At 39.9% G+C, this 14,287-nt stretch overlaps 1 protein-coding gene across 1 annotated transcript; it reads left to right on the top strand.

The window, feature by feature from the left end:
* Nucleotides 1-1,409: 1,409 nt before the first annotated feature.
* GATM (glycine amidinotransferase) lies at nucleotides 1,410-12,649 on the top strand. Its single transcript, XM_065688333.1, has 9 exons — nucleotides 1,410-1,621; nucleotides 2,071-2,289; nucleotides 5,029-5,224; nucleotides 6,381-6,571; nucleotides 7,881-8,018; nucleotides 8,288-8,452; nucleotides 9,378-9,441; nucleotides 9,539-9,655; nucleotides 11,642-12,649. The coding sequence occupies exons 1-9, from the start codon at nucleotides 1,421-1,423 to the stop codon at nucleotides 11,752-11,754; spliced, it is 1,404 nt and encodes a 467-aa protein (XP_065544405.1). The 5' UTR covers nucleotides 1,410-1,420; the 3' UTR covers nucleotides 11,755-12,649.
* Nucleotides 12,650-14,287: the final 1,638 nt, after the last annotated feature.

Below are 14,287 nucleotides of genomic sequence, written 5' to 3'. Positions count from 1 at the left end.
ACAAGGAAGTTCTGCAGTCTTCTGAAACAGGGTAAAGCATGCTTGATGCCATGATGCTTGATATCATGCCAACTAAAATAATGAACTTTTCTGAGAAGTATGTAAATTCATGAAGAGAGAATTCACACTGTCCTTTTTTCCCCTGGGAAGGTGCACTGTTTACCTGTGCCAAAAAGGTGAACTGCTGAATGATGAATTATCCAGTAGAATGAAACTTGCTTACTTGTATGGCTAAGGCATATTAAAACTGTACCTGATTTGCTGCAGTCTATGACCATAGCTTATGTTTTAATCTATGCTACTGCTAATAATGTTTATTTCTTTCCTACTACAGATACGTCTGTGAGTTCACTAATGCCACCTGCAATCTTACACATAAGAGTAATGTTAAATACCATGTCTGTTCACAGCCATGCCCACTGTTTTAGCTCCAGATAATGATGGAGTATTGAACAAGGCTGAAGATATGCCAGGCACTGCATGGGTGATACAGGCAGAACCAAAAATAATAAAGTTGAAAGAAATATGCGAACTTTTACAACTTTAAACAGACTCAGGAAAAAGTAATTTTTACTATGGCAACTTTTTACTTTTGAAAGACAAAATCAAATTATTTCAAAGTGAACTTGTATGCAAAGCTGAGAAATTGCAGAATAATGTGTCAGGGTAAGGGAGGGTATACTAAATATGAGTCGAGCTGGTAGCTAATATTTCTCATTGTGGACTGCAGTTCTGTTGAGAGAAATATTTTTGAAGATACTTCTGTTGATTTTGTCATGGAGACGAGATTCTGCAGGGAGAAGTATAGGTCTGCTGGGAGATAACTGGTTTAGGTTTTAAGATTACTTTTCATCATACTGCAATATGGATTTTGAGAAGGCAGAATCTGAGATGAAGTGTTTGGGATATCCTTGAAACACTCCTTCTGTAATTAAAATATTTCAGGCGAATCACAAAATCTTTAGGTTGTAGTCTAAAAATCTGAATTCTCAACATACGGATTATTGGAATATTTGGTAAAATGGAATCTGTATGCTGTAGGTTTCGTGAAGAATGTGTGTATTTGATAACTAAAAATAACCGAGTGATGCACTTGAGTACACTTTTTAGAGAAGAATTGTAAACCTGACTGGCAATCTTCAAAGGCAAATTGCTGCCGAAGCGCCGCGCTGCCGAAGCGCCGCTTGTGGGAATGAAATCCAGGTATGTTGAAAGAAGCCGCTGGAGATTGCCTCATCCAGCTAGACCGCGCCTCCGGGGCCCGGGCCGGGGCTCCTTCCTCTCGACCGAGTTACGCCAGCACCCCGGCCCGGGATGCCGCGCCGCTGCGCCGGCCCTTCACCTTCCCGCCGGGACCCGCCGCAGCCCGGCAGCAGCCGCCCCAACCTAGGCTCCGCGCCGCTCCGCGCCCGCTCAGCCAATGGGCAGTGCGGGGGGCGTGGCGGGCCGCCATAAAGGCTGCGGGCCGGATGGGGGGCGTAGTTGCGCTGCCGGTGAGGTGAGCGCGGAGCGGCACGAAGTTGTTGTGCGCTGTCCTGTCCTGCCGGCGGACATGCTGCGAGTGCGGTGCTTCCGCGGGGGAAGCCGCGGGGCCGAAGCGGCGCATTACATCGGCTCGCGGGTTGGTGCGGCGCAGATCCGCTGCCGGGCTCGGGGCAGGGTGGACAGTGGGGTTGAGGATGCTCTGCTGGGAGGAGGTCCTATGTGGTCTCTGTGCGCCGGCGGGTGCTCCGACTGGTGGGAGAGGGCGCGGGGCAGCTGCGGGCTTTTGACTGAGGCTGACCCATGCATCCTCCCAGTTCAGGAGCACAGCGTTCAGTGGCTTCAGTCGCTGCTGTCAATGCTGTGCTTCTGGCGTCATCACTCTTCTAAACTGAATGGATTTTAAATGGCAAATTGTCCCATAAGCATCTAGTAGGCTGTGAATAAATTGGAATGTCTGTAACAGTGTTTCTGTTAATGCTCCGAATAGTGCAGATTGCTTTGGGATTACAGTGTAAGGCAGTTGTGCGCTGAACCATTGCTTTTTGGCTTTTTTAAGGAAACTATAATGTTCACTTTTATTTTAAGCTTGGAAGAGTCTTCACAGGATGGGTGCAGCGATCTTTCCAGAGCACCCAGGCAGCTACCGCCTCCCAGAACACCTTTGCTGCTGATGACAACAAGGCTGCTAGCCCTGTGCCTAAGGACTGTCTTGTTTGCTCATACAATGAATGGGACCCACTGGAAGAGGTCATTGTGGGAAGAGCTGAAAATGCTTGTGTCCCACCCTTTTCTGTGGAGGTTAAGGTAAATAACCCGACCTTTAATAGGAGATAATGTGGGCTTTTATCTGTAAATCTGTTTAAGCTTTACAGTGCACACAGTGTGGTTTTACTTTTAAAGATTCTTTCTTCATTCAAAGTAGTTGTTTACATCTGTAAAACTTTACAGCATACCTCTGTTGTATGTGTGCTTCTTCCTTCAACTTCTAACTGAATTAGCGGCTTTAGCAAGTCAGTAGTAGTGCTGTATGTGCAGTCTGCTCCAGTAATAGAGCCTTGATGTTATCAAAGTATGTACTGTAGTTTTTGAGATAGTTGGTAGGACTGCTGAAGGTTTAATTGGGCTCAAAATTGCATAGGGTTACTACTTTAAAAAAGTGTAGTTTTCTACTTAGTAGTCTGAGAAAGGTTGAGTTCTGTAACTGCAGACTAGCAGGATGTTGATAATGTTAATTATTTACCACAGCAAATGTTTAAAATATATAGCAACTGTAGGGAGCTGCTTGTTAGAATCATTTCCTTACAGCATACTCTTAAATTTCTTTCTGAAAAGAAAGAGTTTTTCTTAAATGCTGCTACAGTTTCTCAGGTTCTCTCAGACAATTGTTTAGAAGGTTCATTGAGATTATTAAAACTCTATTCTGTGTCCTGGCCATGGTACTTCTTGAAATGTCTAAAATGAGTTTTACTTATGCAAACAAAGGGGCTTGAACTCTCAACCCTGAATTGGAATAAAATAGATTTCCCAGTCATATACCCTCTTCCTACTTATTCAGAAGGTAGGAAACCTGAGTGGTGTGATGGTGTTAACTCTCACTCTGTAGTAAGTTCAGCATTATGCCATTGTATTTGTTCAACACAAGTGTCATTTCTCAGGTTTGGCAAAGAGCAGTACTAGAGGATGTGTGGCAGAGGGGAGCTGTACCTCTTGTGAACTGATGAAATTCAAGTATGTCATGGCTGGCTCTGAAAATAAAGCTCTAGCTTTACTCCTTAGGACAGACTTGTTTCATTAGCAGAACAGGCTTCTATAGGAATGCTAGGCACTTCATATGATCTGCATGTGACTTCTGAACAGCTGGCAAGTCTGAGGTGATCAAATTACGCAAGACCTCGCTTAGAGAAAAGGAACAAATTCCTTTAGGAAGGATGAATGAAGAATTAATTCCTTCAGGAAGGATGCTGGCTGAATGAGCTGGACTTCGTAGAAGGAAGGCCTGACAACTTGCTTACCTGTTCCTGACACCTTCTGCTACTGTTCCAGAAGGGCTGCATATGCCCTTGTTCCTCTGTCATGTTAGCGTTAGCAGAGACCCATCAAAACTGCTGCTTTCATAGTTTATAAATCTGAATTAAGTACTTCTAACAGTACACTGAACTGAAGCACCATTGTTTACTTTGATTATGTCTGGATTTTCTTAACCATGAGAACCAAAACCTTATTTTGAATTAGTTTGTAAGAAGCCTGTTACAGGATTTTAGGAGCAGAGGATTTAGGCCTGTAAATGGTGTACTTGCTTTAGTCCAACCCTGATGGGTGAATTTATCTCTTATGTTTTCTAGACTTCTGCAGTACCTGAAGTATGGCCCCTTCTAGCCAGCAAGGCATGTTGCCTGTACTTTAGATAGCTTCAGAATCCCCCATGTCACCACTGTGACAGTAGCAAAGTGAGGTTTTAACAAGGAGACTACAAATGTGTGCATTTTGGATGCTCAAGGTTGTTTTCATTTAAAAACATGTTTGCTACTCTTACTAAATAGCAGAGTCCATAGCATTTGCTGTGTTTGTACAGGTCTAATGTAATAAGGACAAAATCTTCCATGGCCACTTGGCAATAGCAGCCACTAAATAATAACTGAAGTGTAATGTAGTCTCTTGGGTTTCGTCTGTGATTTGATAAATAATGATGTTTTCTGTAGGGCTATGGCTGAGGAGGGGAAAAGACTTCTAGAAACATTGATTACATTATAATAGTATTTCCATCAGTAGAAACAAGTAATATAAGCTACTGTTGCTTCTATATCAAAACATATGAGGAAATGAAATATCCTGAAAATCCCATCTAAAAGTCCAATTTAACTTGTCAGCGCAAATGAAATGCGTACTTCTCCAGACGCCAGAATGGTTTTCCCATCTTCCCTGCTGTTCCTCAAAGGACTTTTTCTCTTGAGCGTCATGCCACATGTACAGTCTGCTGTTGGTACTAAGTCTGCCTGATAATTCAATGGGCCTGCGTAGCACATACAGCTGAAATTAACTTTATTTATGTATGTACTTGTGCAGACATCGGCCATTCACAGCTAGTCTTAACACCTGTATTTACCTAAGTTTAATGACTGGACACATACACATCCTAAAACATCTGAGTGAAACCTTGCAAATAGTGCATATAAATAGCAGTAAAACAAAAAATAAAGACAGCAGAGTGCTACCTGGATAGGGTTCTCAACCACAAATAATCAACCATTTATCTGAAGCACTGATGCTTTTCCTTCCCCCAGCTCTTCCCCGCCCCCCCCCCCCCCTTTATTTTAGAAGTATCAGCTGGACCTTAAGAATTCTTGGCAACTCTTCAAAATACTGCAGGAATCAAATATAAGGCACACTATGACATGTTAGGATTGTAATGCATGTAAAAGAATGGAAAGTCAGTGAAAGAAGAATAAGAAACTTTGAACATTAAGAATTGTCTTGCACATCTGTTTCACTCTACCAAAATAACTGATGCTTATTCATTGTCACTTACCCGTCCTTTTGTTTTAGGCCAACACATATGAAAAGTATTGGGGATTTTATCAGAAATTTGGAGGCCAGAGCTTCCCCAAAGACCATTTAAAAAAAGCTATTGCTGAAATTGAAGAGATGTGCAATATTTTGAAAAGAGAAGGTGTCATTGTCAAGAGGCCTGATCCAATCGACTGGTCTGTGAAGTATAAAACACCTGATTTTGAGTCTACAGGTAAATAATTCTTCCCTTGTTGAAGGCCTTGTTTGTTTAGCTCATATCTAACACATTTTGGATGTCATCAAGTCTGTCTGTCTTGTTGGAGCAGGGTTATTGCTAGTGCAAGATGAAGTCAGTGATGGCTTTGTGTAGCTATGACTTGGAAAATCTCCAGGGATGGAGATTCTGCCACCTGGTTTGCTGACCCTTTAGTGCTTCATGGATTTGCTAGTGAAAGATATTTTCCTGATGCCTAACCTGAACTTCCCACACCAGCATCTGTTCCTAGATTCCCTTGCAATGTTTTCACTGCCACTACCAAGAAGCGTTCATCTGTCATGTTTAGAGTGGCCCTGAAAGTAGCTTAGGCTGTTACTGCTTTGTCCCCTACTTGCTATGTGAAGTAAGCTGAGGTCCCTTTACTACTTTTACTGGTCATGTGCTGTACAGCTCCCAGGCATGTTGATAGCCCTTTGTTGGATCTGTCTTAAACTATGAAGGTCAAAACTAGTTCTCCAGGAGGTTTGAATGTCTCTTTACCTACTGACCACATTCCTCCTTGTGTAGCACCATATGTCTTTGGTTACTTGCAGTGAGAGTGTGCTGGCTCATATTTGGCTTTCTGTCAAGTTTAGTCTCCAGGCTCCTTTCATGTCAGATGTCTTCTTATTAGGGAACAGACACTGTTAATGAAAAGTCTTAACAGGACTACTTCCTGCACTAGTTCTGTGCTCCATCAAATTCTTCTGTGCTATTACTTTTAGAAGGATAGTATATAGAGAAATGAGGACCACTTGGAAAACTTGCTACCCTTCATCACCTTTTAGTCATCTGGGTAATTCATAAGCATTTGTCTAGTTAATTTCCATTAACCAGTTATGAAGTAGAGGCTTGCAGATTGAGGATGGCTTTCATCTAGCCGTGAACTTGTTGTGAGTGAGGCTTTGTAGTGAAATTTGCAGATATTTGGAGCAAAAAAAAATCACTTTGAAAACCTACTGAAGAATATAAGGACCTCAGATTATGCACTGGTTTCCCTACTTTGCTACAGATGCTTTTTGCCATTCCCTTGGATAGTGGTAATAGTGAAAAGGAGGGTGAAATGTGAATAAGCTGAAAGAGGTGAGGAGAGCATATTTGTCTCAAAAGCTGATGGCCATTGTTCTTTCAGGTATGTATGCTGCCATGCCAAGAGACATCCTGTTGGTGGTGGGAAATGAAATCATTGAAGCACCTATGGCTTGGCGTGCTCGGTTCTTTGAGTATAGAGCATATAGACGAATAATCAAAGATTATTTCAACCAGGGTGCTAAGTGGACAACTGCCCCCAAACCCACAATGGCAGATGAGCTCTACGATCAGGTATTGTTCTCATTTTGCTTCAGAAGTTCAGTTCTGGTTATATAGCATTTTGTTGATTATTTCAATCTGCTATCTAGGTTTCACAGGGTAGAGTGGGAGACACACACACACACACACACACACACAAAACAAATCTTGAAATGTGTTGGTTTTCTAGGGTATGCACATAGTTTGTAGCCTTTCCAGTGTGTGCAATTCAGGAATAAGAAACAGGAAGTTGTGTCTGTTGAATTCAAGTCTGCTTTGAATTATTTTGATAACTGGCTGTAACTTAGCACTGCAAGGAAGGAATGCTATAAAGATACCACAAAGAGTATTTTAAAGAATTAAGATTCCCTGAGAATGTACATGTGTTTTAAGTGTATTAGAAAATGGGAAAGAATATATATTTTGTCACAGAAAAAAACTCATAATCTTTGTTCTGTATGATATTAGAATTTTAAAAGTGACATAAAAGAAGTAGTGGAGGATCTAAACAGTATTTACCTTCCAAATATTTAATGAAATATTTCCTTAATTTTTTGCTGTTGTCATAACTTTGACTCGAACAATTTTGGTAGTTTCCTATAGTCCCCCAAATGCATTAGGACCTTGGTAAGAACATCTATAGTAAGTGAATTAAAAGTGTTTGTGGAATGATTATAACTTTCTGGGAACAGTGACATCTTATCAATGATGTGAAGAAGTCTGTTGAGTTGCCTTAGAGTAATCTGTCAGTATTAGAAAACTTCCAGAGCCTGTTCTGAAGCATGGAAACTACTTATCCAATAGTTTTTGTTTGTACTGTTTTTTTTTTTTACACCTCATTTGTTCTTAATTGCATTGTTTCACCCTAAAAACTATTTAAATTCCTGAAGATCTACCTTCTGGTTTGAAGTAGTGCTCCATTCTACAGTGTGGGAAAAGGAGGGAAATATTTTCTTGGGAAATAGCTTGCATACCAGTATTTCTGCCACTGTGTAGTGATTTCTTAGAATGATGCTTCCACTCCACTGGCAATAAATACTTTTGACCCAGAACCCAGAATATCATAGAGGCAGTAGCTCTGAAGAGAGTTAACTTCTTGGTGTAACTCTTATCATCTGTTCTCGAATGTACTTAAAACCTTTTGCTTAAACTTCCACATTTATGGCTTTTTTTTTTATTATTTTAGTCTAATAATAAGTAACCAAACCACACCAAAGGAACATTCTAGCTATCAATATAAACATACTTTCTTAATTTCAAAATACTTTTCAGTAGCAAATAGTTTGAAAACATTTCCTTACCAACTCCAGCCTAAAGTTGCTATTCCTTTTTCTGTAACTAGGATTATCCAATACGCTCTGTTGAAGACAGGCATAAACTTGCTGCTCAGGGAAAGTTTGTAACTACTGAATTTGAGCCGTGTTTTGATGCTGCTGATTTCATTAGAGCTGGAAGAGATATCTTTGTACAAAGGAGCCAGGTAAACAGAGCTTTCTTCCAACAGTTTTGCTATCTGAGTGATCGATACTTAGGTCTTTTTGGATTCCTGAACAGCGTTAAAATAAGAATGTTGACAGAAGTTACTATTTGTAGAATGTCTGGTGTACAGGACTGCTTTACAGATAAACAGCTAAAGGCACAACCTTCTATTATTTTGACTTAAAATATTTATTTAAATAAAACTTTAGACAAACTAAGCTTGGATGCAGTTTTTCTAGCCCAGTACAATTTACTTTGTCCTGTTTTCAGGTTACAAATTACATGGGCATTGAATGGATGAGGCGACATCTTGCACCAGACTATAGGGTGCATGTAATCTCCTTTAAGGATCCTAACCCTATGCACATTGATGCCACTTTTAATATCATTGGACCCGGCCTTGTGCTTTCTAACCCAGACCGTCCCTGCCATCAGGTAAGGGTGTAGCAGAATGGAAAGTGTTTTGTTTTAAAAAATGACTCAACTGGATTAGGTCCCTGATGCGTAATGGCTTATCCACACATTTATGGTGTATGCACTTGAATATAGTTAATTATTGAATTTAAATAGCACTCAGTTGTCCAGAAACTTAGAGTATTTGCATCTTGACTTTAGAACTTTCTCAGCAGTGTAGTGACAATTGTTCTCCCGCAGTTTCCTGCTGTTTCAGAGGGGCGGGTGAAAGGGGGAAGCTATTCTTTAAAATCGTGTCAGGCCAGGCTGGTTGAGTTTTTGGAATCGGAGCTCCACCTCGTGGTGACACTTGAGCTCTTCCAAGTATTCGCATAACGAAGTTAAAAATTCTCCTCAGTCAAATTACCCTCCTCTTATTTTTAACTTAATTGTGTAATTCTTAGGGACACAAATGAGTCCATACAATGATTTTATTTTCTTCCCTTTGTTAAATAAATGACATTTTCTTATGAAACGTGATGCAAATATAATTTTATGTGGTGTTTCTGCAAATGGCAATGTAATTCATAATCAATGGCTTTTTCAGTCATATGGGAAGAAATAATAGAAAAAATAAAGAACTTAATACTTCTGGGCCGTTACTAATATCTTTACTTCACAAGCTCCAAACTGCATGTGTTACCTTTTGTCTTTAGCATATCTTAGTATAAAGAGCATAGAGAAAACCAGCAGAAAATGCTAGTGGTATGCAAAGTTTGAAAAGGCTTTAAAAAATGCTTGTATGAAAACTTGTATGAGGTTTGTAGACGGAGCTTGAATGAGGGCAAGAGTAGCGATGAACAGAGGGAAGGGTATGTCATGTACATTGAAGTAGCCTGAGAAAACGTGACATAGGTTGGAGGACATAATGTGATACTTGAAGACTCTTATTAAATTGCTCTTTCAGATTGAGCTCTTCAAGAAGGCAGGCTGGACTGTGATTCAACCCCCAGTGCCACTCATCCCAGATGGTATGTTCACTCTGTCTTTTCTAACAATTCCAAGAGTATTCTTAAGATAATATGAGGCAACACTGGTACAGTAGAAGGTTCATTCTCATGTGTTTAGATCACCCATTGTGGATGTCTTCTAAATGGCTCTCCATGAATGTCCTAATGCTGGATGAGAAACGTGTGATGGTGGATGCCAATGAGACATCAATTCAGAAGATGTTTGAAAATCTGGGTATGTCCTAACGTATTTCAACATATGTTAAACCAAAATTATTGTGATACCAGCTGTGTGCATCAGGATGAACAAAGGTTTTGCTTAAAGTAGTCAAAGCAGCTAGCACTGGAAAAAGTACTTAAAGAATTGGATTAGCAAGTAAGAATCATTCAGTGATTTCTCTCCTGAATACTTCAGTCATAGGAATATGTGCTTTTTACACCTGGTGTCCCTACAGCTTGCAGCAAATAAAGGTATGATTAGCAATTAAAGTTACTGCTAACATGCTTTTGAATGAGCTTTTTTAATGTAAAACTGTTCAGTTCAGTGGTAAAAATCTGTCTTGGAGAGGCTGAGTGTGCATATAGCTGAGTGATGTAGAGCTGGCTATCCCTCATTGCCAAAATGTTCAGATTTTTCTAGTTTCAAACTCGATATACTTCAAACTGTCAAATTAAGACAACTTAGCCTGCGTATTTCTGCTCATTTATGGAGAATTTCAGTTCTGTGAGATGTAACCTCATGATAGGGTGGAATATGTTTAGATAGGTGGTGGTAGGAGAACAGTAATTGAATATAAAATCTGAAAGTCTTACGCACTGCTCACTGCAAACACAGGTAATAAACACTTAAAAAACTGAACTCATGCATTTAATCCAACTACTTCCATGATGCTGGGAGGGAAAGATGTAGGTAGATCTACTTGTGACTTATAGTTGGTTAGTAGGAAGGTGGCCAGGTTGCTTGGTGCTACTACTGCTTGCCAGCTGACTATTGCTGCTGGATAAGCATATGGTGATGTGAAACGTGACAGGATAGATAGAAGACTGGTGGGTAGATGGAAAGTCATGAGAAGTGAGGGAATCATTGTGTTATAGAGTAAAAGATAATACTCCCCAGTAGCATAAGACCCCTTTAAAGGGACAAAAATGATGGGAAGGAGAGAATGATCCAAAGGTGGAAGATAGCAACTGTGAACCTAGAAGAAGGGTTGGTGCCATGGATGCGAGTGCACTTACTGAAGCTTCCCTCAAATCTGAGATGATTGCAGGTGAGAACTATGCAATCTAATGCTTTAATCTGTTTTTAAATACCAGCAACCTTTAGTGAATCCCTTAGCTTTCCAGTCTTAGGTTGCTTTAATTTTCTGCATGACCAAGGAGCTGAGGATTTATAAATGCTTGAAAGTATTTAAAAATGAGGCTATTGATGCTAATCATGACATATCTTTCATGCTTGAATGTCATATTTTGTATCAGTTCTAGATAAACTTATGTAGTCAGTAAGTTTCTAGAACTAAAACGGGTCTGTTGGGAACAAAACTACTGCTGACCTATATAATAGATTCCACTGAGCTGCTCCTTAGCTCTTCAAAGTACCAAGAAGCAAAAAGGCAAGCTTCATAACAGAGAAGTCTTCTGATGCTAGGCCATCTGGCAGGACTTCATATAAGCTGAGCCACAGCTGAAGTATCAGAGTAAAAAGAAGTGGGAGGAAGCTTAACCGAGGTAGTAAGTACAACAGACTCTTCCCCCTTTCATGGAAAAAAGGATTCAGAGCTCTGTATTTTGAATGCTGCTTTTCTTGAAAAGCACTTGAAAGAGCACATTCAGTGTCTGAACCTTAAATGCTCAAGCAGGTTTAAGTAAGTGTGCCTTGTGCCTTGGTCATACATTGTAGCAGTATTTCAGCTAACTCTTCACATACTGCAAAACCCAAATTTGCCTTTTTATTACTGGCACATTGTAACACCTCAAACACTGGCTGTCCTCCATGTGCTGTTATTCCTGAGGGTGTCACTGGAATAAACAAGCCAGCCATGTTCCTTGCTTGTTCTCTGCCTTGAATTTGGGAAAATAAATTCTTAACAAAGGAGTAGGAAATACTTCCAGTACTTGCATCTGGCCGTATGATCTGCTGAAGCATTATCTAATGCTCTGATCAAAGCGTACCACATGCATTTGAGATTTTAACTTTAAAGTATCTGATGTATGTTTCTTGCAGGCATTTCTACAATTAAAGTGAATATCCGCCATGCCAATTCACTGGGAGGTGGTTTCCATTGCTGGACGTGTGATATTCGCCGTCGTGGTACCCTGCAGTCTTATTTTGACTAGTTAGGAGCCGCATTAGTAGCATTGGTTCAGCTTCTAAAATAAGCATAGGAAATGAGCAAATTAATTTCACTTTTGTTAAAGCGACTGCATGAGCTTTAGTGCTTGATCCAGTGGTCTGGTAAATGATTTATTATTACATACTCTTCCAGCAGTATAATTGAAGCTACTTCCATCAGTACAGGTTGTCTGTCTCCCTTTTTAAAAGACATCCTTCATCTTTTCGCATTGGCCTTGAATGTAGAAACTTGACAAGATAGCTAAACGGTCTTGCTAGAATAGCTTGGCCACTAATCTTGGACATCTACCTCTGTCTAGTTACTCTATCAAATAGGCAGCTTAAAATGTTAAACTTGAATGATCTTTTTTATTCGTTTTAATCAGTCTAATATATTTGTGTGTAATGAAGTTAAAATAGATGCAGCTGTACAGATCTCTTATGGAACCAAGTAATTTTATAATGTTTTTCATGTTAAGCCGTACAGTTATTTACAGAGAATTTCCAGTATGAACTAACTTTTAAAATATGTTCACTGGCCATGTCCTCCTACATTTTCTTCTGATGGCATGTCATGCATTGAATACTTTTTTATATTGCTTTTTGTATTGGTGAAATTGGTTTTTATTTAACTTTCACATGTAGAAATGACAGCTAATATTCTGCTTGTACAGGTTTCACCCTGAATTGTTTACATAACTTAAAAAAGCACAGAACAAAAAAACCCACCAGCAACACCCCTGTAACCCTAAACCTCTGGCAACTTACAATCCCTTTGTCCTTCAACTGTAGCAGATATGGAAAGGTGTATCAAACATGCCAGATGCTGGGAAGGAATTTGAGTATTGATTATTGAATGTGTACTTTTTATGCTAATAAAGTTTTTTTTTGCATTCCAAACTTGTTGCCCTTCTGAAAATGAGTAAGCATGAACTGTCTGGCTGATGGAAATAAAGCATATATATGGATTTATTTTTTTTTTTTCTGTAAAACATACACCATCTTGCATATGGCTGAAAGCCTTACATATAGCCTTGTACTGTATTGTTCCTATAATATGTTTCTGCTTCTGTTTTACACAGATGTGTGACTGGTAGGGGAAAGTAACGCTAACAGACATTTCTTGCCAGAGTGTGGAGGAATCTGCTAAGTCATACAGTGCATAACATGCTTATATATAGCCATATGGCCCTATTTTAGACAGAGTTGGGTAGGACTGAATAGGTTGTATGTCAACAGTCTAGAATGCTTTAAGCTATGCCAGACTGGAAGAACTAATTAGCTGCCAGCATTCAACCACATAGAAGATGGTCCCTCTTTTCCCTTTGAAATCAAGGCTCTTCAGACAATAGAAATTCATTTGAGTCTTCCTACAACCAAGCTTTGCTTTCCAATATTGCAAATGGAGCTGGACAGCTATGTAGAGGAGCATGCACAGCGAGTCATCTTTCCTGTTGTTCTGCATGCTCTAGTGCTGAAATAATGTCTGTGTGTTTGTGATTGGCATAATGTATCACAAGGTATAGCTGAAACCATTACAGACTCTGGCCAAATATAGATTAGTAGCAGGACCCATGCACCCCTCATACCTACAGGATTAAGGAGACTATATTTTCATATCCTGTAATATATGACCCCTACTTGCCAGGGGGGTGGTGATTTATATCTGTATTACAAATGCTCTGACTTCATCTCAGTTTACTCTTCTGAAGCAATTGTGGTATAAGACCATCACCACTTCTATTTTTCTCCCTAAATTAACATGATTGACCCACGGTGATGGAAGTGCCGCATGTGCCATGACCTTAGTTTTTTCTTTCTCTGGAAAACACACTGTGTCTGCTGTGGTATGATTAATCATTTATTTCTTGTTCTTCAGAGCAATAGGGAGGAGGAGTTGGTGGGGACATCTGCCTGGTTATTCTGGTAACAGAGGTGCAGTTCCTTACAAAGTAGCAGACTGGAGATTTCTGACATCAGAGGGAAACACTCAAGACACATTTAGCTTCAGCAGTAGACTAATCTTAAATTAATTCCCAACTAAAGTTTTTCAGTTACTACTGTTCGTATGCTATTCTGATTCATAGTGTTGAATTGAGGCATGGGTGTCCGATGGTGAACATGACTGGAAAACTGTAAAGAAGCTTGGGTAGTTCTTTAAACCCACATGGGAGAAATGCAAAAAGCAAATGGCCAAAAATCCAGCGAGGACTGTGATTCATCCTTCACCCCTTTGCGTTAAGAGTTTTTGGTTTTAGGTTTTTCTGTTTTGTATGGATTCTTAGCTCCCTGATTCTCAGGCTCTGCTGCCTGTGGGCTGTTTCTTTTTAGGGATGTGATGCACTTCCATGAAACCATGGGCTCTTTGAATCTACTCGACACTTGCAGATTTTCCTAGGGTTTTAAAGAAAGTGTAGTAATTATTACTTTGATGACAAATATACAAACTCTGTTGCTGGCACAAAGCTGTCTTTACAACAGGCCTGTCTCACTGCTTTTGTTTTTTTCATTTCTTCAGTTTGGGAAGCTGAACTAACC

The sequence above is a fragment of the Lathamus discolor genome, chromosome 8, assembly GCF_037157495.1.
Source record: "Lathamus discolor isolate bLatDis1 chromosome 8, bLatDis1.hap1, whole genome shotgun sequence".
Lineage (NCBI taxonomy): Eukaryota > Metazoa > Chordata > Aves > Psittaciformes > Psittacidae > Lathamus > Lathamus discolor.
The sequence above is the reverse complement of the archived record's forward strand: the minus strand, read 5'-3'. Positions and strand labels throughout refer to the sequence as shown.